Source organism: Camelus bactrianus, chromosome 9 (assembly GCF_048773025.1).
Source record: "Camelus bactrianus isolate YW-2024 breed Bactrian camel chromosome 9, ASM4877302v1, whole genome shotgun sequence".
Taxonomy (NCBI): Eukaryota; Metazoa; Chordata; class Mammalia; order Artiodactyla; family Camelidae; genus Camelus; species Camelus bactrianus.
The window spans coordinates 5,512,860-5,537,389 of record NC_133547.1 but is presented as its reverse complement, the minus strand read 5'-3'; the positions used below and the strand labels follow the sequence as shown (position 1 = coordinate 5,537,389).

General features: G+C 58.0%; 2 protein-coding genes across 8 annotated transcripts in view; one reads left to right on the top strand and one right to left on the bottom strand.

Moving 5' to 3' along the window:
* Positions 1–17,208, bottom strand: part of SHANK1 (SH3 and multiple ankyrin repeat domains 1) — a 46,038-nt gene extending 28,830 nt beyond the window's left edge. For 4 of the 7 annotated variants that reach the window (XM_074370966.1, XM_074370971.1, XM_074370973.1 and 1 more), the window contains exons 1-11: positions 13,914–16,727; positions 13,506–13,709; positions 12,933–13,004; positions 11,761–11,869; positions 11,518–11,669; positions 9,513–9,680; positions 8,976–9,092; positions 4,284–4,361; positions 4,048–4,114; positions 3,458–3,788; positions 2,355–2,548 (exon numbers count right to left, since the gene is read on the bottom strand). In XM_074370966.1, the coding sequence (XP_074227067.1) occupies positions 2,355–2,548; positions 3,458–3,788; positions 4,048–4,114; positions 4,284–4,361; positions 8,976–9,092; positions 9,513–9,680; positions 11,518–11,669; positions 11,761–11,869; positions 12,933–13,004; positions 13,506–13,709; positions 13,914–14,168 (1,747 nt within the window). In that variant the 5' untranslated portion in view covers positions 14,169–16,727. The other 3 variants (XM_074370969.1, XM_074370970.1, XM_074370967.1) reach the window with 3 other exon arrangements.
* Positions 17,209–20,466: 3,258 nt separating this feature from the next.
* CLEC11A (C-type lectin domain containing 11A) lies at positions 20,467–22,977 on the top strand. Its single transcript, XM_074371027.1, has 4 exons — positions 20,467–20,955; positions 21,209–21,398; positions 21,702–21,893; positions 22,302–22,977. Exons 1-4 carry the CDS (start codon positions 20,530–20,532, stop codon positions 22,745–22,747), a joined length of 1,254 nt encoding a protein of 417 aa, XP_074227128.1. The 5' UTR covers positions 20,467–20,529; the 3' UTR covers positions 22,748–22,977.
* Positions 22,978–24,530: the final 1,553 nt, after the last annotated feature.

Here is a 24,530-nt window from a genome sequence, read left to right as displayed (position 1 = left end):
CTACAGTTTTTCACAGCTCTGTCTCCACTCTGTCCTTCACGCACTCCACTCATCTGATCCTTACACCTAGCTGGTAGGGAACAACTTATTTCCCGTTTTACAGAGGAAGTTGAAGCTAGAGCAGAAGAATCTTTTGCTTAGGGATGGCTCGAGCCACGCTAGGATTGGGGTTGGGACCTTCTGATGCTTTTCCCTGCACAAACCACCTCCTCTGAGAGGATCTGGGGAGACCAAATCGAGGAGACACTCAAGGTCATGGAAGAGAGCAAGAGATGGGATGTCAAGGGGTCCAGGTTCTTGGCTGGCTCTGCCGTGCTTGGCTGGGTGGTCATGGAATCAATTATTCATTCATCAAACAAATATGTACTTAGTGCCAGTCATGAATTGGACGTCAGTCTAGACACAGGATAAAAGGACAGGGTGTTTGGAGAAAGGTCAGATGGGAATATATAAATCTAATGGCAAAGGGGAACCAGGAAGGCATCCCAGAGGATGTGACACATGGGCTGAGACCTGAAGGATGCTAGGAGTTGAGGAGGCAAAGAGAGGGAGGAAAGGTTTTCCAAAAAGAAGGAACAGCATGAGCCAAGGGTTTGGTATGGAAAAGTACATGGGGCATCTGAGGGATGGAAAGGAGGATGAGGTCCCAGGAACCCTGTGGGTGAAGGAAAGAGTAACATGAGATGAAGTTGGTGGGTGGGCAGAGGAGGGATGTGCAAGTCAGGCTAAGGCACTGGGCTTTGATCCTGAGAGCAGAGGGAGTCTGGGACCTCACTGGGCTGTGGCAAAGCTCAGTGACATCGTGGATGTGGGTGTGCTTTGAGGCAATTAAGCATCTTCTAATGAAAGGGAAGGACCTGAAAACAGGGCAGTGCAGAGAATGACTGGGCTTGAAGTTCAGAAAGACACATGGAAGAGACAGCCTGTGACCCTCTGTCTGTGGGAAGGTCCCTCACCCTGGCTTCAGCTTCCTCCTTTTGCAGTCTTCAAAGCACAGACCCAACCCCCCTATACACACACACACACACACACACACACACACACACACACACACACACACACACCAGGCATGCTGCCTCCAGAGGCACTGCCCCAGCCCCCACAGTTATTCATTCATTCACTCAGCAGGTAAGCATTGAGGCCTCCTGGGTGTTGGGTCATTGAACTGGCTCCTGGAGACCCAGACCTTGGCGATATGTGACCTTGTCTTCAGAAACTTAGGTGAGAGGGAGATAGACTTCACAACAGATGCAGTTACACAACCTGCCTGATACTCTGATCCCTGAACATCCTTCAAGAGCCACTTAAACTGTCTTCTATGGGAGGACCCTCTCTCCAACTTTCCCAGTGCCTAGGGTCTCTCTCCTCTAAGAGCCTATAGTGGGGACTGCTTATGATAATGATGACTGCTGCTTATTATGTGTGAATCATGGTTCTAAGGGCTTTATGTGAACTTACTCTTTTAATCTCTGCAAGGGTCCCATTGTACAGATGAGGAAACTGAGGCCCAGAGAAGTCACTTGCCTGAGGTTGCCCAGCTGGGAAGTGATGGAGCTAGGATTTGAACCCAGGCAGCCTGGCTCTCAGTCTCTATGCTAGTCGGCTCCTCTGCAGCTGGGAGTCAGGCAAAGATTTGTTCCTCAGCCTGGGATTAACTACCACATCTGCAGGGTGCTTCCTGTCTCCAAAGCACCATTCTATCCAAGAATACACGTCAACAGCCCCGCGGAGTCTGCACACATGGGGGATCCTGGCATGGTTTTCCAGATGAAGACAGGAAAACCAAAGAGACGCAGACCTCCATGACAGCAGCCTCTGCTGAGGGAGCCCTCAGCATGGACCAGGCTTCACCCACCTGCCATCTCATCAGAGCCCCAGGAAATGGACACCACCCCATTTCTCAGGTGAGAACATCTGGCAGAGGCAGGAGGTGAAGTCGAAGCAACTTGGCCTCATGCTCCACACAAGGTAGCAGGAAAGACCATGGGCTCGGACTGGGGGCCTCAGGCAAGTCATTTCACCCATTTGAGGCTCCGCTCCTCCAGCCATAAGGTGGGCTCAAGACACCCTCCTGAAAGGGCAGTCATAGTGAGATGGGACCACTTGGGGGAAGCGCTCCAGGAGCTACTTGGCTGGCGTTGGCATCCCACAAACGCTCATATCCCTGTTTTGCCTAACAGCGCCCCTCCTGCTCCCAGCTGCCCTTCCTGCTCTTCTGAGGTGGAAGGGGCACCTAGGGCTCTTGGAGGTCTCCAGCGTGCCCTGGACAGCCTAGGTGCTGGAGAACTATTTGTCACGGATGGAGTTCGTTCAGCTGCCCATGCCTCGCCCACAGCCCAGCCAGGCCCCAGTACCTTTGATCTTCTCGCCCTTGCTCAGGGAGATCTCCCCCTCCGCTTGGGCCTGGTAGGACTTCACAGCCATGAAGGAGCGTCCAGGGACTGCTGAGTAGAGCTTCCGGCGTCTCCCACGGCTGCCCAGGGAGCCCCCGGGCCCCCCTGAGCCCCCTGTGCCCCCAGCTGGCCCTTCCCGGGGTGTTCCGCTGGAGCTGCATACACAGAGGGCGTGAGAGGCAGGGGAGAGTGGAGGGAGGGGGCACCTCTGGGAGAACAAGGGTCCTTGGGTGGGGGGGGGAGATGGAGCATCAGAGTGGGGGAAGGGGTTTGAGTGTGTTTTCCAGCTCTGGTATCCTCGGCAGGGAATGGGGGGAAAAGGACACTTGGGGGCTCCCCCTGCCTGCCGACTCCTGCTCCCCAGCCCCCTCTTCTGCCTCCTGGCTTCCAGCTCTGCCCCCTCCCACAGTCCTGCACGCTCTGCCTGATTCAGCTTCCTGAAGCTCAGCTCCAACTGTGTCATCCCTGGCTCACGAGCCTTCAGCGACTCCCAGCTTCCTCCCAGGTTAATTCCAACTCCTCTGCCCGCCATTCCCAGCCTGCCATGAACTTCCTCCCTCCAATGTCCTCGGGACATGCTGGCCAGCCACAGCCCCCCATCTCATCCTCCTCGAGTCAGCCCAGCCTCTCTACCCGAGAATATCCCCTGCCCATCCTCCCCGCCTCAGGCCTCCTCTCCAAGCTTGAAACCCCCTCCCTGACTCCCTCACCCACCCCCAGCCTCCTCTCACTTGGCCCTGTCTTTCTGTCTGTCCTCAGAGGCTGGGACTAACATTTCTTTTGGGTACCCCTCCAGACCCCTGACATGGAGCAGGTGTTCAGCTAAACTTTGCTGCATTTGGATACGGGCGCAAGACTGGTTCACGATGCCTTCACTTCTTCAAGGGTCAGGAGAGAGATCTGGTGGTCTGAGGTTGGGAATCACTGAATTGGATGGATGGGAGACCAGCCATATGCAGGACAGGAGGTAGGCAGCTGGGCTGGCCTGGAGGGGCAGCTGTGGCTCTGAGGAGGGGATTCAGTTGGGATGGGGTCTGTGAGACCAGGGCTGAGCCCTCCCCTACCTGGGCCGTCCACGGGGCTGCCTCTTGGCCTCCTCGGGGTGCCTCCCACGAGATGGGGAGCGGGCCCGGGCGCCCCGGGGGCTGCTGGCACTTCGGAGGGTCCCACTGCTGAGCTTGGTGCTGGGGGCCGAGGGCTGCGACTGGCCCTGGGGCCCTGAGGTAGGGCCAGGAGCCCCGGCAGATGAGGTCCCCGGAGCGGCAAACACCATCCAGTCTGGCAGGGCCATGCTGGTATCACTGTTGGCCCGGAGCAGCGCGGGGGGCACCGTCAGCCCTGCGCCTGGGGGTCCCCGTCGCCGGGCTGCGTACTTGGGGGACTCCTGGAAGGGCACTGAGAGGGCACGGTGGCAGGAGGCCAGAGGGAGACAGAGGTGGGTGGGGAAGGCATGCGGGCAAGAGATGGTGGGGGAGAGGCATGAGGGGAGAAAGACAGAGATGAGAAACAGTGGAGTGCCTGAAACTGTACCCCTACCACAATTCAAATGTTCCCCTAATCCTGGCCCCCAAATCAGATCCACTGACTCCCCCATCCCACCGCTGGCACTAAGGACCCCAGCTTCTCTCCTTAGTGCCAGCCCCGCCTAACTCACCCACGTCCTGTTCTCGGTGGTTTCGGATCAGCTCCCCCAGTTCAAAATTCCCAGCAATCACTGCCACCTGGGGTGGGGGTGCAGGGAGGTGGGGGTGCAGGCAGGAGAGAAAGAGAGAGAGCAGGAAACACTGTGAGGTCTGCGGCCAGCTGCCTTCCCCAACCTTCACCCCTGCAACTCCATCCTCCCCCGTCTAACACAGACGTGACCCCCAAGCAGCCCTGACAGCCTCACACCTGGAAGGGGGTCTGTCCATTGTTATTCTTTACATCCTTGTTGGCACCTCGATAGAGGAGGATCCGAGCACAGGTCTCCTGAGAGTGGTGGTCAGTGGCACAGGGTCAAAGGGAAAAAAAAAAAAGAACTGAACAGTTAAGGTCACCATGAGTGGACATAGACACTGTGTTAAGAACTTCAGGAATAATCTGATTGAAACCTGTCTTGCCCAGGACAGCAGCCACTCGCCCTTTAAATGTGGCCAGTCTGAACTGAGAGGTGTTGTGCATGCAAAATACACACCAGATTTCAAGGACCTGGCATGAAAAAGTAATTTAAATATCTCTGAGGGATATTTCTACTGATTACATGTTGAAATGGTAATATTTGTGGATATATGGGGTTAAGTAAAATTTGCTACTAAAATTAATGTCACCTGTTTATTTTTCCTTTTTTAATTCTAAACATTTATTTTATTTTATTTAGAACCTTTTTATTGAAAAAGTGGCTCCTGGGATATTTAAAATTACATGTGTGACTTGAGTTATATTCTATTGGCCCACATCAACCTAGACCAGGGTTTTTCATCTTCATACTGACATTTGGGACTGGACAATTCTTTGTATCGGGGCCATTCTGTGCATTGTAGGATGCTGAATCGCATCCCTGGGCTCTGCCACTAGATGCCAGTAGCATTCCCCTCCCCAGTCGTGACAACCCAGAATATCTACAGACACTGCCAACTGTCCCCTAGGGGGCAGAAGCATGCGGGTTGAGAGCCACCAATCCAAAGCTCTTGGAGGGCTTCCCCTGTTGCCTGCCAGGCGCTCAGCGCTGGAGAGGCAGAAGCTCGCTTAATCGCCCAATAATCCCATGAGACGGAAATATTGTCCCCATTTTACGGACGAGGAAACTAAGGCTTCAAAAGGAGCTCAAGGTCATGTAGCTGGTGACTGAACAGCACTCGGATGTGAACTCAGGTTTGTCTGGCCTCTGAGCCTCTGCTCTTTTTTCTTTTTTAATTTTTTTTGGGGGGAGGTAATTAGGTTTATTTATTTATTTTATTTTATTACTTTTAAAATGGAGGTACTGAGGATTGAACCCAGGACCTCATGCATGCTAAGCTCATGCTCTACCACTGAGCTCTACCCTCTCCCTGCTCTCCCCCACAGCCTTTGCTCTTAATCGCACACTCTACTAAACCCAAAAGGAAGTGGGGGCAGTGGGGCCAGGGTTGGACAGTGAGGGGCAGGGATGCCATCCACACCCAGATCAATTCCTTACTAGTGTCAATCACAACATGTCACTCTCTCTCACTCTTTGGGTCAAACCCAATGTCCCTGCCCTGGCCGAGGAGGCCCCAGGTGATCTACTGGCCCAGCCATCCCCATCCCCAGTCTCACCAACTTCCTTGCTCCCCATACTCCAGCCACCCTGGCCTCCTTCTTCCTCTGCCTGGCAGGCTCCTGCCCCAGGGCCTTTGCACTTGCTGCTCCCTCTGCTTGGAATTCTCTGCCCCTAGATCTCCATGCAGCTCGCTTTCTCACTTCATTCATGTTTTTGCACAAATGCCACTTCTTCAGAAAGGGCCTCTCTGACTACCCTGTCGAAAAGAATCACTTTTTGTCTTCCCGGCTTTATTTTTATTTATATGACACTATGTGCCAGGTATTCTTCTAAGCCAGAATTAACTCCTTTTCCTTATCACACTGCCTCCCTGAAATTATAGTTGTATTTTATTTGTGTCTAGCATCTTTTCCCCACTACACTGTTCATTTCATAGGGGCAGGGTTTTGCCTGTGGCACCCGCCACCTGGAGTAGTGCCTGGCTCACAGGAGTTGTTCAATAAACAGTTTCTGGATGGGGGACTGTCCTCCCTCTTTGTCTTGGTCTGGCCCAATCCAACCTGGGCCCCTGCTCAGCTCCACTCCAGATCCTCCAGATGCTAATTTAACCAGAATTCACCAAACACCTTCTTGGTCTCATCCTCTTCATGTGACAAACCCACCAAGGAAGCTTGTATGGGTCCATCCTATAGGACAGGCTCAAAGAGGGAAAATCTGTGCCCAAGGTCACACAGTCAGTCAGTGGGGCAGCTAAGACTCAAATCAAGCCTTCTAATCCTAGTGCTCATCTCTCTCCTGTGAAAGCACAACTCTGATTATCCAAGTAAGTCCGCTGGATAGCAAAGTTAGTCCGGGTTGTTTTCTGGGTGTGTGTGTGAGTGTGAGTGTGAGTGTGAGTGTGTGCCCATGTGTGCACCTGCTGTCCCCCCAATCAGACTGTTAACTAGTGCCATGTGTGTCTTTGCGTATCTGCCTGCCCCCACCACCACCTTGCCTAGCATGAGGCCAGAGCATCTCTTTCAGCTTAAAGAGATATTCACCCCACTTCTAGAGACCCTCGTATTTACTGGTGTCCTAGCACTTATCTCACCATATTGCCGATTTGTTTACACGTCTGCCTCTTCACCAGACTGTGAACTCCCCCCACCCTCCTGAGCGCAGGCGCCATGGCGTGCCTGATTCATCTCCCATCCGGGCACATAGTAGGTGTTCAAGAAAGAGGCACGGAAAGGATGAGGATGGAGTCATTCAAAATTCATTCGTTCAAGTCATGCATTCATTCACGGAGTGTCAATCTAGCTCGAAGCAAACACCTGTTGAATGTTCTGAGCTGTTTGCTGTGCATGGTCTTGGAGAAAATCCAAGGCATCTGCCCCATCATTCATTCATTCATTCATTCACTCGCTCACTCACTCATTCAACAAAGATGCATCTAAGCTTACTATCTGCTGGGGCCTTGGGACAGAGCAATTGATCAGACTGAGGCTCTGTCCTTGAGGAGCTCACAGCCTGGACACGGACCTAACTTTCACCACCAGAGGCGAGATGATCAGGCCAGGGGGGTCAGGAGAGCAGAGAGTGAGAAAATCTCTCAGACTCAGCTCTGGGCCTTGGGAAGCTTAAGGTCTGGGAGGGAAGATAAGGGGAGAGAAATAGAAAAAGAATTCATGTTTGTCAAGTGTTATTCACTAACCACCATGCCAAGAGCAAGCAGAACATTTGCCTCCCCGATCCTTTGCAAGGTAGGTGTTACAGATCCATTTCACAGGTCAGAAAGGGGAAGCTCAAGGTGGGGGACATGGCTAGCTCATCCGACCCACTCAGAATAATTATTCCCACTCTAAAACTATATACACTACGTTTTCCCTGTTCGAAACCAGGGCAGGGTAAAGATAACAGCTCAGTGGTAGAGCACGTGCTTAGCAGGCACAAGGTCCTGGGTTCAATCCCCGGTCCCTCCATTAAAAAAAAAAAAAAATTACTGGTATGGTTTCTGTCTCCTGACCGGATCCTGACCGCTAATGGTGATAATGATAATAATAATAATTATTATTAAAGCTGCCTTCTATACGCCTGGCATTTCATCCCCTTTAATCAGCTGACTATTCCCATTTCAGGGAGGGGAGTGGAGCCTCAGAGATGGGATGGGATTTGTTTGGGGTGCCCTGCCCTGCACAGGCCCTGGAGTCAGGGCATCTGGACACGAGGCGAGGCCCGTGTCTGGGAGCAGGAGAGACAGACACACTGGGGAGGGGAAGTGACAGCACTGGTTGGTACAATCTGACAAACACTGAGTTCTCTCTCCCTCTGCGGGCGCCGAGCAGACTTGCTGCCACAAGGCGGCACGTGGCTACCTGCCACATCCTGGCACTGCAAGTTCTCATGAGGCAGAAGGGGCTGAGGCTGTTCTGGAAGACTTCCTGGAGGAGGGGTGAGGGAAAGGGCTGATGGACCGGCTGCAGCATGCCAGGCCCTGTCCTCCTAAGTCCCTGCAGCCTTGGGAAGCAGGTGGGGAGACTGAGGCTCCGAGGTGGCTAACCTGCCCCAGATCACCTGGTGCATGAGTGGCAAAGGGGCCAAAGTCATCAGGCTAAAAGCCCAGGCTCTTGCCAACCCAACTGCCCACTACAGCATAACTGGTGCAGGTACATGAGGACCCCCGCCCCCTGGCCAGTTCTTTCCTACTCCCCTCCACTCAGAACTCCCAAAGTGGGGACCATCCACCCAACCCTGAACTGCTATAACTTGCAACACACTCTTGTCCCCTTTGGGGACTGTGATTTGACCTGTCCCCTGTGCCCTGCAGTAAGTGCGTCACTGGCAGCTGAACAGAGACCCATTAGAAACAGGACCCTCAGAGTTTCTTGTATGTCCAGTAATGATCCTGACTCTCTCCCCTCTGGTCTGGTTTTGGTTTTTGGTTTGTTTGTTTGTTTGTTTGTTTTGCGCAGGCTATGCCCTCCACCTGGAACACTCTTTCTCCCCTCTTCTACTCGGCCAACTCCTGCTCACCTTAGCACAGGTGGCACATCTTCCCAAGAGCCACCTCCACCCCAGCTCCAAGGCCAAGCCCAGATTTGGGCTCCCACAGGGACCTGGATTCCCCATGACCTCCCTCTGAACCCCAGGGACTGTAACCGTAGGGTGGGTCCCTTGAAGGAGGGGCTGTCTGTCTTGCTCACTACTGTGTCCTCAGCACCCAGCTCTGGGCCTGACACAGGGAAGGGGCTCCAAAAATATTCACCGATTGAATGAATGAATGAATGAATGAATGAAATAGTCAATGCGCAGAGGGCACAGGGAGGCTGGGAGGCTGGGACGCTGGAGTCAGGAGAAGGGCCTGGGGTGGGTGCCGCAGGGCAGACCTTATTGTAGAGGGCACAGATGTGCAGGGCCGTGTTCCCCGAGGCGTTCTGCGCTCCAGGCTCAGCCCCGTAGAAGAGCAGGTGTTCCAGATGCTGAGAGTGACCCCGCTGGCAGGCCTGGAGAGGACAGGGAGCCCAGGAGGCCTGATCAGACACTTGTGACCATGGCATCTGTCTGTATCTTTCACCTCGAGGTCAAGAAGCCCCGCCTCCACCTCCCCTCCTCCTTTCAGTCCCCATTCCCACTTAGGAGCCTAGGTTGTCAGCTTCACAAGTTATCCAAGGCCCAGGTCTCTGAGCTGGCTCCTCAGGAGAGCCAGGAGGCCATCCTCACTCATTTCAGAGATCCAGGTTTCCAGTTCCCACTCCACACCCTGTGAGAGTCCCAGTATTGACATTCTGATCTTTTCCTCTTTAGGGACCTGCTACTACTACCCCCACCCTCTGTGAGGACCCCAGCATCTGGATCCCTGCCCCGCTCAGGGTCCAGGCATGTCTCACACCGCCCCCAGCCTCTCCTGACCAAGTCCAGAGCACCTGGTGGATCTCCTGCCAGCCGTTCTCATCAGCTATGCCTAGCTGGGCCCTGTTGTATAGGAGCAGCTCACAGCAGCGGGGGTCGCCCCCCACCATAGCCGTATGGAACAGAGGAGTCAGCCCCCGGCGATCCTTGTAGTTTGGGGAGCCCCCAAGGTCCAGGAGCGCCTAGGAAGGGAAACAAGACAGATGACAGTCACACAAGGACTGGCTCATTCTGAAGGGCCAGTTGGGCAGGGAGTCCTGGGTGATCCACGCTGGCCAGTGCCAGACCAGGTTCTGCCGTGATGCCCTTGAGCGACCTTGAGACTGGCCTTTCCCTTCTCTGGACCTCTCCCATCCCTGTGAAGGAAGGGACTGGGAAGATGCCTCCAGAGGACCCTTCCACTTTGAAATCCTGCCCAACCTTCCTTCATGGGCGACTTCAGATGAACCACTGAAGGAGCTGAATGCCTTACTGCCCACCTACTCAGCAGGCTGGTTGTGGGGGACAAACGAGAGAATGGAGTCTGGCTGCAGGAGGGCCCCTGGCTGAGTGGGAGGTGTTATTAGGACCAGGATCCCAAGGATAAGGCACAGACAGAGGCCTGGGAGAGGGCAAGCTTGGGTGAAGGCAACTTGGGCCAACCTTCCTGGGGCTGGGGGGTTGGGGCAGGGAGCGCTTTCACTCAAGAACAGCTCTGGGCACGGAAGGCTGGTGGCATCAAGCCTGTTAGGGAAGAGTGTTGGCGGCTGTCCTGCAAGAGGAGAGCCTGCAGGGGCACTGTCCAACACAACATTTGTGGTAATGGAAACAGCCTACTACTGCACCATCCAGTATGGCAGCTGTGTGTGGGCTACTGAGCACCTGAATGGGGCTAGTGAGCCTGAGAAACGGAAGTTTTAATTCTAGTTCATTTTAATCGATTTAAATAGAAACAGCCCCCGTTTGGCTAGTGGCTACTGGATAGGACAGCGAAAGCCTGGGAGTGTGAGCAAGGCCTGGGTCCCGGGCGGGGGTATGCACTCGGGGGGGGCGGTGTGTCGGTGCCCGGGTATAAGGCAGACCTCTGCGGCTGGTGTCTGATTGCCTTTAGGGGTCTTCAAGGAAGGGATGGAGAAAGGGAGGGCCTGTTAAGCGGAAGCATCTACGAATCAAGGTGTTTATTATCACCTATGTATCTTTGGAGGCAGTCTGTCCTGACCTGTGTATGAAGAGGCATCAGGTACCCTTGGGCGGCGGGGAGGGGAGAGGAAGAGTGTTTTAAAATAAGACTGGGAAAGCTGACTCTTTGTATGTATTTTGAAGGTCTATGAGGCTCACCTATTTGGGTACTTTAAGAAAAAATTGTAATGGAGATACTAGGGATTGAGCCCAGGACCTCACGGATGCTGTGCATGCTAAGCATACACTCTACCACTGAGCTATACCCACCCCCCAGGGTTACCTATTTGGGAAAGTATATTTTAGGCACTGTACTAGGGGAGGGGCTGTATTTCATGTGAGAGAGGGGATATATTTGGGGTGTGAGCCACTAGATTAGAAAGGGTAGATGGAGGGTCTGTGTTGGGAAGCGCAAGGGTCAGTGTGTGGAGGAGGCAGGTGGAGGGGCTGTGTTTGTAGGATATGTATGGAGGAGGGTCTGTATCTGGGGAGCTCATTCTGTATTTTAAAGGACACTAGGAGGGTGTACACCTCAGGCAGACAGAGGTAGGTGTTGGTGTTGAGGTGGGTCAGAGGGAATGGAAACGTTCCAGCTGTCAGGAGATTAATGTGATCTATCTGAGTGTAGGGCAACGGTCCATGTGACCATCAGCTGTAATTGATCATGAGCCTTGAGCTGCGGAGGGTGGGTGTGCCTGGAGGTCCAAGAAGGGTCTCAGATTCAGTCAGAGGAGTAACAATGAAGGGGAGGTGGAGGAAGGGTCTGAGGCAATTCGCTGGGTGCAGTCTGAATGGGAAACATGGTCATTTTGGGGTGTCTCTGGGCTCTGGGGAGGGTCCCGGGAGGATCTGGCACCTCACCGTGAGAGCGAGGCAGTGACGGGCACACGCGGCCTTGTGCAGCGCTGTCATGCCATCCCGGGCCCGGAAGTCGATGTGGGCCCCGCCCAGGCACAGGGTTCGAATCACCTCTACAGAGCCTTCTGTCTGGGCAGCCAGCGTCAAGGGGGTCTCTGGGGGGGCGGGAAAGGCTAGTCACATGCAGTCCCCAGGCCTCGTTCTTGACACCCCAGTTCTCCCAAAACCCCTGGCCTCCTTCCTTACCTCCTGAATCCGAGTCATGGTAATTGGGGTCCAGCCCCTTGTCCAGCAGCCGTGCCACCTTGTCGGACGTCCCGAGCTGCACGTACTCCAGGAACTTCTTCAACCCCGTCTGAGCCATAGACAAGAGAGAAGACAGGCTGGTCAGGGAGCACAAGAGCAAAGCTGAGTTCTAGAGCAACGCTGTCCAGTGGAAATACACAGCAAGCCACACATGTCATTGTACAGTCTCTGGTATCCACCTTTAAAATGAAAAAAAGTTGGGGAAGGGGAACTTCCAATTGTATTGAAATTCACTTTAATGACCTGTCTCTTTTTAGTCTACTAAATCCACAACATTACTGTTTCAATGGGTAATTCACATGAAATTTATTAATGGGATATTTTACTTTTGGTGGGTATTGAGTCTTTGAAATCTGTGTGTATTTCACACTCGCAGTGAGTCTCAGTTCAGACCGCGGGTACCTGGGAGCAGTATGTGGCTGGCGGCTCCCAACTCCCTGCTCCCACAGAGGATGTCTGATGGATAGAATATTCAGGGAAAGACAGAGACAAATGTGTGGTGCGGTGGGGTAGGGTTGGGGTGGGACAGGGGTGAGGATGAGAATGAGCCAGAGGGCTTTCTTTCCAAATATCAAGAATCCTTCACTTTGCTTCTGACCAAAGTAGCCCCCTGGCTTCCTCCTAGCTACTAGGGGACCAGAGGAGACACAGGGGACATATGGTCTGAGGACTGGAGGGCAAGGTACCAGGAGGATAAATGTGGCTGGGGCGGGGAGCCTCCTTGGATCTGGTATAGATTCAGGCTATGGGATTGGGGAAGCTGCAGGGTGTCTATGAAACAGCCCCTAGGCAGAGGGACACTAGATGTCAGAGTCACAGGCCAAGGAGAGGGGCCCAGGAGAGAGGAGAGAATCCAAATACGAAGGAAGTGGGAACCAGGTATGGGTCTGGGCAGAGCCACAAGGAGCAAAGAGAGAAGTTAAAAAAGGTTATGATGGGGGTGCCTGGGGCATCTGAGGTTGTCCCAAATGAGACACAGCATCCCAAGTTAAGTGGGAGCCATTCCCAGACAATGGCTGGGGAATGTGGAGGGCTGTGGGAAGAGGTGGGGGAGGAAGCGGCTGGGGAGGGGGGCCCAGAGCAGGGGGTAAGTGCCAGCAGAGTCCTCTCACCTTGGTGTGCAACTTGGCCAGCTGCTTCTCATCCAGGTTGGTCTGTTTGTAAACTCGGGTCTTGTATCGGAACTGAGGTCGGGGTGGGGTGAAGGGAGAGACAGAGACTTGGAGTCAGGGGGCTGGAGGAGGAGGCTGGACCCTCCTTCTGAGCCAGGGCTCAGCTCAGGGTGAGGGTGGAAACAGCAGCAGAGCCTTGGCTGGGTGGACAGAGGGGTGCTGGGCCACTCTGGGTATGTGAATTGCAACCCCTAAGGAGTCTGGACCCCACAGGGAATGTTCTAGAACGCTTACTGTAATTGGGACTCCTTTCCCAATTGAATTTGCAAGGGGAAGCTTGGGGCAAGGAAATGACTTGCCTCAGGCCAGTCCGCTGGTCAGAGGCACAACGGATGGTAATTTGAACTTAAACCTCTCTGACTCTGATTCTTAAGTGGCCCCGAAAAATCCAGAGATGTCCACTGGGTTTTCCCTTGCTAAGGTCTGGGCTGGGAGAAGACCCAGGAGGGGACAGATATTTCAGGACACACGTTCTCTCATCTGTGAAGGGGCCAGGAAGTTGTTGGGCCTCACCTCCAGGTAGGGCACCCCCTTCTCGAAGGACTGGGGGTACTCCCGCAGCAGCCGCTCCTCCTCCAGGAAATTGGCATCCCGGCCCGAGGTGGCCGGCTGGAATAGGCCGTAGTTGAGCACGTCCTGCAGGCTCTCGCTCAGGGCACAAAGTACCTGCTGCTTGGCTGTCCAGATGGTGGCATCAGGGTTAAAGCGCAGGCATTTCTGGTGGGGGAGGCAACAGAGAGGATCCTGAGGTGGTTTGGGAAGTGGGTGTGGGTGATTCTGGGGATAGAGCGGGATTAGGGGAAATCCATGGGGGTCTGGAAATGGGGGCCACACATGAGGACCCTCAGCACCAGAGGCCTCCCCATGGGGGCTTGGGCCGCTGTCCACCCCGCCCCCGCCGGCCAGTGGGCAGTCGCTCACCGTCTGGTGCAGGTCCGGGATGCCAATCCTAAAGACCATCATGCTGAAGTGGGCGTCGTCCGGGACAGACATGGAGCGGCCCTGGAGGCCTCGGATTGAGGCCAGGCTACCAGGTGCCCCGCTGCCCCGGCCCCGGGTCCCCCGGGGGCCTCTCCCTGGCCCGTCTGGGGAGCTGTCGGACTCTGAGCCCCCCTCGGGACACTCGCTGGCACTGTGGCGTTCCTCGTCCTCGCTTGTCGCGGGGCTGTGGGTCATCGTGGGGCCACGGGGCGACGGGGCACGGCAGCATCACAGGCGGCTGCGGGGGGGGGTGTGTGGCAAGGGTGGCTGTCAGTCTAGAAGCCCAGACCCCTCGGAGGCCACAGGCACATTTGGTGGACCAGTGGTCAGGGGCAGCCACCCCACACTGCCTGAGGTAGGCAGGAAGGAAGCTGGACACACCCCCCCAGACACTCCTCCTGCTGCCAAGCTCTCTGGCAGTGTACACACCTCCCCAGCCCTGCCACGCCACCAGCACGTGTCTCCTTCCCTGCCCTTGGCCCTGCTCACAGCCCCCCACCCCTCCTGCGCCCCACTTTGCTGCTGACCCAGCGTGGTGATGTCCCAGAAACCGCAGAATCACCGCGGGAGCTACTGGCCCACTTTGCCAGGCCACACATAATGCAGCTAAAATTAGCTCAGGACAGACAGGTGGACGACCCACCGGCACCCTGCCCTCCTGGCCCCAGCCTGGCCCCTCACCTGAGGCCCTCCCATCTTGCTCCTGGATAGCTGGTGTGGGGTGGGGGAAGGCTGACATGTAGTAAGGGGGAGAGGGAGGTGCCTTGAGCTTAGGGTTGGCAGGAGCAGGAGGCCATGTGGTGCCGGTAGAGCTGGTGGAGCTGGTGACTTCACTGAAGTGTGGCTGAGCGCTGCTGGGGAACCAGGGGAACAGGGGCACTGGGATGAGGGTGTCATGGGGCAGAGTACCATGCATGGGGTGTCCTGGGGGAAACAACAAAAGGTGGCCTAGGCGAGTTACTGAGGGACATCTTGAGAGGGTGTGTGGGTGGCTGGGTAGTCTGGTCCCTGGAAGGCTGTCCAGGTGACAGCAGAGTGATGGCCTGGGTTGCTGTGGGGTGGCTGCAGATGACCTGCGGGTTGTGTTTGAGGCTCAGTGCTGCTGGGTGGGTGGATTGGAATTGCCTGGTACTGGGGCCCCACTGTGAGGGAGACTAGGGGGGCTGGGAGGGAGGCTAAGAAGTGGGGTGAGGGTCTGGGGGACTGGGGAGGGAAGTCCTCTCCAGATCCCCACGATTCTTCATCTGTGAGGTGGCCTTACAAGTATGGTCCCAAATGGGGTCCTCTTTTCCTCATTTTCTCCCCCACTCCCACCCCAGCACCGGAAACCAGAATGTCTGGTCTGGTCCCTCCCCCCCACACCAGGCCCAGCTCCTGCACGTTGCCATGGAGATGGGAAACAGTGGAGGGTACTGCTGACTTTGGGGGAGTGGGGACGGGCTGGGGGGTTGGGGGAGGGAAGACAAAATGTGTGCGAGGTGGGGAGAAGGGTTCCAACAGCTGTGGGCGAGCCAGCATCTAACCAGGGGTCAGCCAGCCCCTCCCCCAAGCACGGCCACAGCTTCGAAGCCCCCTCCTCCTCTAGGTTCCCAGCAGAGCTGCCCCCACTTTGCCCTTGCGGAGACCCAGGCCGCCTCCTACCCTTGGACTCCACATCCCACCTCCGGACCTAGGGCCCGCAGCCACTCCCCCTCGGCTGACCCTGGCTGACCCCCCAGCCTCAACCGGGCACTGATGGGGTAGCCGGAGGCCTGAAAGCAAAGCTAGCCGGGTCTGCCCGCGCGTGCGGCTACCCCGCAACCCCCAGGACCAGCTCCGGCCCCTCCCCCTCAGGCCCCGAGGGAGGGAGCGGGCACACTCCGCCGGGGCGGCATGAATCAAACGCTCCGCGGCTAAGAATAGCTGGCACGCAGCTGGTACTGAGACGGGCTGAGGAATCGGCGAGGGGGGGGGGCGGGAGAAGGGGAGAGAGGGGTGCCCTGGGAGGCTGCGGGGGGACGGGGGGCGGCTGGCGTGGCCGAGAGCCGGACCGGGAGAATGAATGGAGGCGGGGAAAGGCGGGGAGAGGCGGGGAGACGGAGCCGGGGCTGGGGCCGAGAAACTGGTGGGGGAGAGCCCGGGTCCGGGAGAGGGGGCGGGGGCACCCGAGAGCAGGACTCGGGGGCGGGAGCCGAGGGGGCGCGCCGGCCGCTGGAGAAGGAAGAGGGGACAGGGTGGGGGTGGGGGGAGCTTGTGAAGAGGGTGGGAGGGGATTGGAGGATCCTGGAAGGAGAAGCAGGAGCTACAGGGGGTCGAAGGGGGCGGAGGAGGCCGAGGCCCAGACCCCTGTTGGAGAGGATGGGCTTCAGGAAGACCTGGGGAAGGGGCCTAGAGGGGTGGGGCCGCAGGAGGGGGTCAAGGGGCCCAGGTGGGCAGGGATGGGCGAGGCGGGGGAGTGGCCGGGCAGGGCCAGGAGGCGGGTACAGCGACCGAGCCCTTGGCTCAGGAGCGCGGGGAGGCGGGTTCGGGCAGGGGGCTCTGCCGGCGGGGAATGGGGGGCGCATCTTCCCATCAAGTCTGCGATCTGGGACGGGGCACCGGGGACCCGGGCGTAACCCAATTTGGCGTCGCCCGGGGCAACGCTCCCCTCCTCACCCCCACCCCCCACCGCACACCCGGGCAGGGAGCCCGGCGCTCGGCCAAGGACGTCCGGGGCGCCCCCGCCCCCTCTCGAGGCCCCGGCCCCGCAGTTCCCCCAAACCCCCGGTTTTCGGCCCCCTTACCTGCCTGGCGGGGCTGCTGAGTCCCGGTCGGCGGCGCCCGCGGCCCCTCCCCCCTCCCCCCACCCCCCACCCCCCCGGAGACGGGGGACCCTCAGGCCATGCCCCACCGCCCCGGAGGGCGAGCGGGCCCGGGGAGGGGGCGGGTGGGGGCCGGGGGGGCGGGCGGGGGGCGGGGGGGCCGAGGACCTCACCCCCCCCGCGGGCCGGGCCTGGCCATCCGCAGAGCGCCCCCCCTTCCGCCGCGGCCGCCGCGCCCCTCCGAGCTAGCCCGCCCCCGGCTCGGTCCGGCCGGCTCCGGGCGCCGCGTCTCCGCCTGCTCTTCCTCCTCCTCTTCCTCAGGCCGCCGCCGCCGCCGCCCGCTCCGCGCCTCCTCTGCTTGCCTTCTCGCTCTCTCGCTCTTGCTGTCTCTCCCTCACCCTGTCTCTCTCTCTCTCCCTCCCTTTCTCCCTCCCTCCCCTCCCTCCGCCCTCTCCCCTCCCTCCAGGAGCCGGCGGAGGAGACATCGCCCCTCCCCGCGCCCCCAAACCTCGCCCATCCCCCACCCCGCCACCGCCGGCTCCGCCCCCTCCCCCTGCCCTCCCCCCTACTCCTCTCCTCCACCAGATCCCCGAACCTGACTCCACCCCTGCTGCCCCTGTACCCCGAGGATGGAGCCCCGCCCCCCTAAGGGTATCTCTCCACACACCCCAGGACCTGCGCTTCGCAGAGCGCCCCTACCCCCTAGACACACAGCAGGGCGCAATATATATTTGTTGCTAGACTCGACACCCCTAAATTGGATTGTGAGAGCTGTAGATTCCTGTCTCCCCCAACACACACACACACACACACACACACACACACACCCCTTCCCCCTAAGCACAGGTGCACAGAGTCGATAGCTCGCCCTGCACCTGCAGACCTCCCCACACATACATTTTCTCCACGCGTGCACGACCCGACCACCTGAGTGTACATTACCACAAACACACCCAGCTACAACATGTACATATCACACCCGTGCGCCAGAGCATGCACACGGCACACGCGTTTACCCACCCCACACACAGCAGGCAGGCAGCCGGGTGTGCCTGCTTCGAATTCCAGCTCACACGCCACCCTGAAACGGAGACACAAAACTGTAGGGAGATGTGTGCTTCCGTCTCCATCATACTCACCCACCTCGCCACCCATTGCACAGGTGTGCACACGCCCATTCAGAGGCACGACACTGCGCCATCGCTCCCCTCTGTGCTAATTATTGCTGACATTTTTTCAGTACTTCCTCCATGCCAGGCTCTGTTCTGGATTTACTCATCAACTTCTGACACCAGTCCTCTGGCCTGGGGAATTTCACTATCCCCATTTACCAGGGGTGAGGGGTGGTGGGGGTGGGGGTGGGGAACCCAGACACAGAGAGATGAAGTAACTTGCCCAAGGTCACTCAGCTAGGAAGAGGTGGTGGCCAGGATCACGACAGCCTGGTTCAAAGTCTTCAGACTGCCGTTGTTCAGTACTGGCCACTCCATAGTTGCATATCTCCCTTCCTCACACAAGGATATGCCCAAGCATCTCAGCAGCGGGTGCAGGGGACACACCCATGGAGACAGGGCAGATCCCATAGGGCAGTGATGAGAATATCCCTTCTCCCAGCTCCAGCAGCTCCTCCAGGGCCACCAGCTGGAGCTCAGGCACCTGCAGAGGGCAGTTCCAAGCAGCCTCTGGATGTTGCTCCCGCTGTGGGCTCCGGGGTACCACATATGAGCTGATGCAGGTGCCAGCCCAGCCCCGGGAGCCCAGGTGCTAAGCAGCTGGGCCTGGGGAGAGAACAGCTGCCCGTGTTGGTGCCAGCAGCCAGAGGGGGTGGGTACCCTTCTACAAGTTACAAAGCCCTTCCTGGGCCTGTGCATTGTCTCCCAGTGAGGGGTCCCCAACCCCTGATAGGCACCCAAGAGGCTTGGGCTCTGCGGGAGTGGGCAGCCTGTCCAAGGTCACACTGTCCTCTGCTTTCTTGGAAGACGGAAGGCTGGCTGCGTGGATTTCCAAGGCCCCTCCTGGGGTTCCCAACAGCTGAGGGCAGATGCCCTGCTTTTGCTTAGAGCCAGAAGCCTTGGCTGGCTGCCGCCACGCTGGTGACCTCCAGCAGGCTGCGCTATCCCCTCTCCGAGCCTCGGTTTCCTCCCTTGAAGAGTGGGCCCTGTGATCCCTGGCGGGTGAGCTCTGCTGGCATTGGCACAACCAGCCAGGCTGAGCTGGGGAAAGCCCTCCATGACTCACGGGTCTGGCATAGAGTGGGCATGGCATGGCCTCCCACTTCCTTTCCCTCTACAGCCTCTCTCCCACTGCCCTCACCACTTCCACCCCAGCTGCCACCCCCCAGTGCTTCAGGGAAGTCGGGTTGCCACCTAGATACAACCGTCAAGCCTTTGGCTGAGCTGTTACCCTGCTAGGAATGGGCTGCTTTGTTCCCGGCTGAATAGATGGATTGAGGACCTACTAAGTGCTTGGTTGGCCCTATTCTACCTCTGGGGATACAGCAGTGAACAGGGATGCCTGCCTTCATTGGAAGGAGACAGACAACCCCCAAGTAAACAAACACACAAGGCAATGCCGGTCTTGATTATATCAAAAAGATAAAATGGGGCTTTTGAATAAAGTCACTTAGGGGAGGCCTCACTGAGCTGAGACCTCAGTAATGAGAATGAGCTGGGGCAAGAGCCTTCTAGAAGGAGGAAAGGGCTAGTGCAAAAGCTTGGAGGTGGAAAGCAGCTTAGCATGCAGGAAATAGCGAACAGGCCAGTGTGCCTGGAGCCCGGGGCAGGGTGGTGGAGGAGGTGAGGGTATTGGGGGTGATGAGCTTGCAGAGGTGTAGAGGGTCCCCCCTTCTCAGCTACCCCCCCCCCCCGCAGCTGGGCAGGCCAGGCCTGTGCTGAGGACAGGGTTTGGCTTCACTCCCGTGTATGATGGGAAGCTGGTGGGGGGAGCAGGGGAGTGGGGAGTGATGTGATCTGATTTACGGTTTGGAAGCACTGCTCTGGCTGCGGCAAGCTGCGTGGATTGGAGGGGCTCGGGAGGAAGGAGGGGGAGAGCCAGGAGGAGGTGACTGCAGTGGTCCAGGCAGGAGATGAGGCACCTCACTGAATGCTCACAGCTCTCTCTGCACATGCCCAGCATCTGTCTACTCCACTTCCTGGGAGAAAGCTTTCTCCACCCCACCCGCCACCCAGCCTCCCCTCATCCCCTCTACCTGAGCCCTTCACCCTCTGAGACTGTCAATCTGAGAGTCTATGTGCAGTTGGAATCCTGTGTTGCCCCACCCTGGATCCAGCCTGCAGGAGTCTTTCAGGGAAGGCAATTGAATCCAAGAGCCCCAACTTCTAGGGCTGCACACACAGCCATGCACATGTTCCTTTGCATGTGTCCCCACAGACAGGAGCATACACTCACGTGCATCTGGGGCAAGGGCTTGGAGGGCAGGCAGGATGAGAGATCTGGGGGCAGGAGGAGCTCTAGAGCCTGAGATTGGTGGGCAAGACTCCTCCAGGAGGGTGTATGGGTGACAATGGCCATGGGGTAATAACAACCTTAGCAAGACCTTGAGGTATCCCCTGTCCTGGGGAGTGGCCAGGGGAAAGAGAGGGGAGCAGGGCCAAGTCTCAACAACCTGAGGAGGTTCCTGGGCAGAGGCTGTGTCACAGGATCCCTTGGGAAGTCAGCTCCATCCTTTTCCCAACCTTCAGAGCTTTTGGCTGTAGCAGAAGGGAAGAGCAGGACAGGACGGAAGCAAGCTCTGGAAAGTGGGAAGAGGAGGGTGTATGTGGAGACAAACCCAAGGCGGAATCCAAGCTTTGGAACGTTGGAGGTTTCCGGCCACAGAGGCAGGGCCTCAGGGGAGCCAAGAGAGGCGGGGAGAGACACACTCAGAAGAGCAGAGACCAACGGACCGAGACAGAAGTTGGGAGGAAAGGGACCAGAAAGAAGCTGGGAGAAGCAGGGAACAGGGGCCTAGTGATCTACACACACTTCAGTCCCCAGAGACACCCCTCTCCTCAGAGACATCCTTCTGCAGCCTTGGGTGCTCCGAGCCCAGTCTGATGCAGGCAGCCTGGCTCCTTGGGGCCCTGGTGGTACCCCAGCTCTTGGGCTTCAGTCATGGGGCTCGAGGAGCCGAAAGGGAGTGGGAGGGGGGCTGGGGTGGCGCCCAGGAGGAGGAGCGGGAGAGGGAGGCCCTGATGCTGAAGGTGAGTTGGGGAGTGCTGGGGCTCTAGTGGGGGGACTGAGGTGGGGGACTGTGAGCTTGGGAGGCGGGTATTCGAAGGTCAGGGAAATGCGCAAGAGGGAGTGATGGAATAGGCTCAGAGAATGAGGGTGATGGGTTCAGAGGAGGGGCTCAGGGCAGAGAGCCAGCTTACAGCTGGAAAGGGGTGACTGGAGTGTCTGGGGAGTCAGACTGCAGCTGCCAGGCTGACCCTGACCACCTCTCCCCTGCCTCAGCATTTACAGGAAGCCCTGGGACTGCCTGCTGGGAGGAGGGACAAAAATCCCGAGGGAATCCCTGAAGGCAAAGGGGCTAGGGCGACAGAGAAGGACAGTCAGGGGGAGGAAGGCGAGGAGGAAGCAGTAACAACTCCCTACTCCAGCCCCAGCCCCTCTCCCACCCCTGAGGACACCGTCACTTATATCCGTGAGTAATCATTAGCCCCGCCCTGCCCCTAGGCCTCCGTGGTCACTTTCACAAAAATAAACCATCCTTTCACTGCCCCGGGATCTTTCAACTGCCCACCGCCCAGCTCGGAGTCCCCACACCCCCAGGAGCTCCGGGTCCCCTGCCTTGCCTCCCAAGAGCCCGGGGCCACTGTCCCCTACCTTCCAGGAATCCTAAGTAACCGACCCCCCCCCCCCAGCTCCTCCCTAGAAGCCCTAGGTCCTGGTCCCCCTGGCTCCGCCCCCAGGGTCCCGGTCCAGCGTGCGCCCTGTCCATCCGCAGTGGGCCGCCTGGCCGGCCTGGACGCAGGCTTGCACCAGGTGCACGTCCGTCTGCACGCGTTGGACACCCGCGTGGCCGAGCTGATTCGGGGGCTGCGGCAGCTGCGGGAGGTGGCGAGCGACACCCGCGACGCCGTGCAAGCCCTGCAGGAGGCGCAGAGCCGCGCCGAGCGCGAGCATGGCCGCTTAGAGGGTGAGTCGTACCGCGCGGGGCGGGGAAAGAGGGACGATCCGGGTTAGGTGGGGGACTGGTCGAAGGAGGGGGCCGGGAAAGGTCTGAGGAGACGTGAGGACCCTGGGTGTCAGGGGCGACGGGGGTCTTGGAGATTTGGGTGTGTTGGCTGATGGGGAGGTTAGAGTAGCAGGATGGATGAATGCGGGGAACAGGCGGGCTGTGGAAGAGGCACGCTCCCCATAGTGCCGTGGAGCGAACCCTATTCTGGCCGCACCACGCCCCCTACAGTCCCGCCCCAACAGTCTAGCCCCGCCCCTGGCGGCCCTGACTCGGCCTCCTGGCTCCCGGCGGCTCTGACCCCGCCTGCTCCCCGCCCTCGAGGCCCTAACCCCGCCTCCGTTCCGCCCCGCCCCACCCCGCCCGCAGGCTGCCTGAAGGGGGTGCGACTCGGCCACAAGTGCTTCCTGCTCTCGCGTGACTTCGAGGCTCAGGCGGCGGCGCAGGCGCGGTGCGTGGCGCGGGGAGGGAGCCTGGCCCAGCCCGCAGACCGCCAGCAGATGGAAACTCTTACCCGGTACCTGCGCGCGGCGCTCGCACCCTACAACTGGCCTGTGTGGTTGGGTGTGCACGACCGACGCGCCGAGGGCCTCTACCTCTTTGAGAACGGCCAGCGTGTGTCCTTCTTCGCCTGGCACCGTGCACCCAGCCCCGAGCCCGGTGCGGGTCCCAGCGCCGCGCCGCACCCGCTCAGCCCCAACCAGCCCAACGGCGGCGCGCTCGAGAACTGCGTAGCGCAGGCCTCGGACGACGGCTCCTGGTGGGACCACGAATGCGAGCGGCGCCTCTACTACGTCTGCGAGTACCCCTTTTAGCGGGGCCGGTCCACCGCCTCTCCGTTCCATCCCACCACCTGCCCTTTGACTGGGCCGTGCACCCTGCGAGGACGCCCTTCCCTCTCTGCCCGCGGGTGGAAATGTCTTCCCCTTGGCTGGCCGATTCCTGGGGGGCTCCTGCGGGGTCAGGACCCCTTCCTTGCCAGCCTTTTCTGGAAGCGGTGGGCACCAGAAGAGGCCTGGCGCCAATAAAGCCTTGTGCAATCTGACTTGAGTAGGCCGTGGAGGCACTTTTAGCTTATCTCTCTGCGGGGCAAGGCGGGAAGGGCAAGACCCTTCCCTTCGGATACTTGCCCTGTCCCCTTTTTACAGGTATTATTTGAGCCCCAGATCAGAGTGATGGAGAACACATGTGCATATGTACACACAGTCATCCACTCCTACGCACAGGTGTCTGGAGTACACGGGTGCACACGCTGCTAATGCCTCCACCCACATGGTGCTCCTCTCAGGGCCTCTGGGACCCAGGGCCTGTCAGTCATTGTCCCAGGCTTTGGCCTTGGTCCTGATCAAAAAGATCTGTGAAGCACGATGGAGCTAAAGGTTCTGACAAGTCCTGCAGGAAAGACCCTGTTTAATGTTTTTTAGTGTATCTCAAACTTGTTTCACCAGATAGTGCCCTAACATGTGAAGTTAGGGATTGCCCTACTCCCTTCCCCCACCCCCAGGGTCAAGTGTTGAGACACAAGCAGAAGAACCTACCCAGCCTGGAAGCTTAGGTTCCCTCCCAATGATCCCTCTTCTACTCCCCTGCCTGTGAGGCCACGAGCCAGTCCCTTCCTCACTTTGAGCCTCAGTTTCCTTATCTGAGCATGGACACAAACACCCCTACCTTGTGTGGCTCTTGGGATGTTCAGATGAGCCCAGGAAAGGCAGCATTTGGGAAATGGTGGGACATGAACCACACACTACATTTCCTCCCGGGTCCCCAGCATCCCCTGGCACATGGGACTTCTTTGAATGAAGGAAGATGCCTGCGTGGGACCATGTTGGGAACCCTGAGATGAACTGGTTTTCTAACTGCTTCTCTACCTTCCTGGTGTCCCCCAGGCCTCCATCAGTTGCGTCCCCTCGGCTCCCGCAGGGTTGGAGGCTTTCCTCCTCACACCTTCCATCACTCTTGGTGCTGTTTGGTCAGTGTTTGTCATACCAGCCCAGGGACAGAGTTGTGGACACACAGAGACGTCCACAGTGGGGATTGAAGGGCATTTGCAAGGACTGTTTATGTATCACATCAGCTCGCCTGTACACTGCATTCTGGGCTGATTCCAGACTCAGGTCTGCATATGGGATCCCTGCCGCCTCTTCCAAGGAGCCCTTTCAGGCCTCTCAAGGGCCAGCGTTTGTCAATGCCACCTCCCTGTCTCTCTGTGGAGCACTTGCGGTTTGAGAGCTCAGAGGCACCGACCAGAGAAGGCCTCAGCAGGTGGTTGGGATCGATGAGTTAAGGGATCTCAGGAAAGTGGTGGAGGAAGGGTGCAAGGCCTGAGATGACCCAGCGAGAAGGAAAAGAATCTGAGGGGACTACAAATCCCAGGAGGCCGAGCGGTAGGCCCTCTACCGCCTGCCCGGAACCACATTTCCCAGCAGCCATTGGGCGCTTGATACAGGTCCTCTCGCAAGTCCCGCTCCCTCCTCCCATGTGAGAATCGCCTACTTTTCCCAGCAAACTGGAGAACCACACCCTGTGCAATGAGGTCAGAGCTCGACAGTCTGCAGTCAGAGCTCAGACCCTTGCTTCCCACCCACGGGGCTTTGCCCC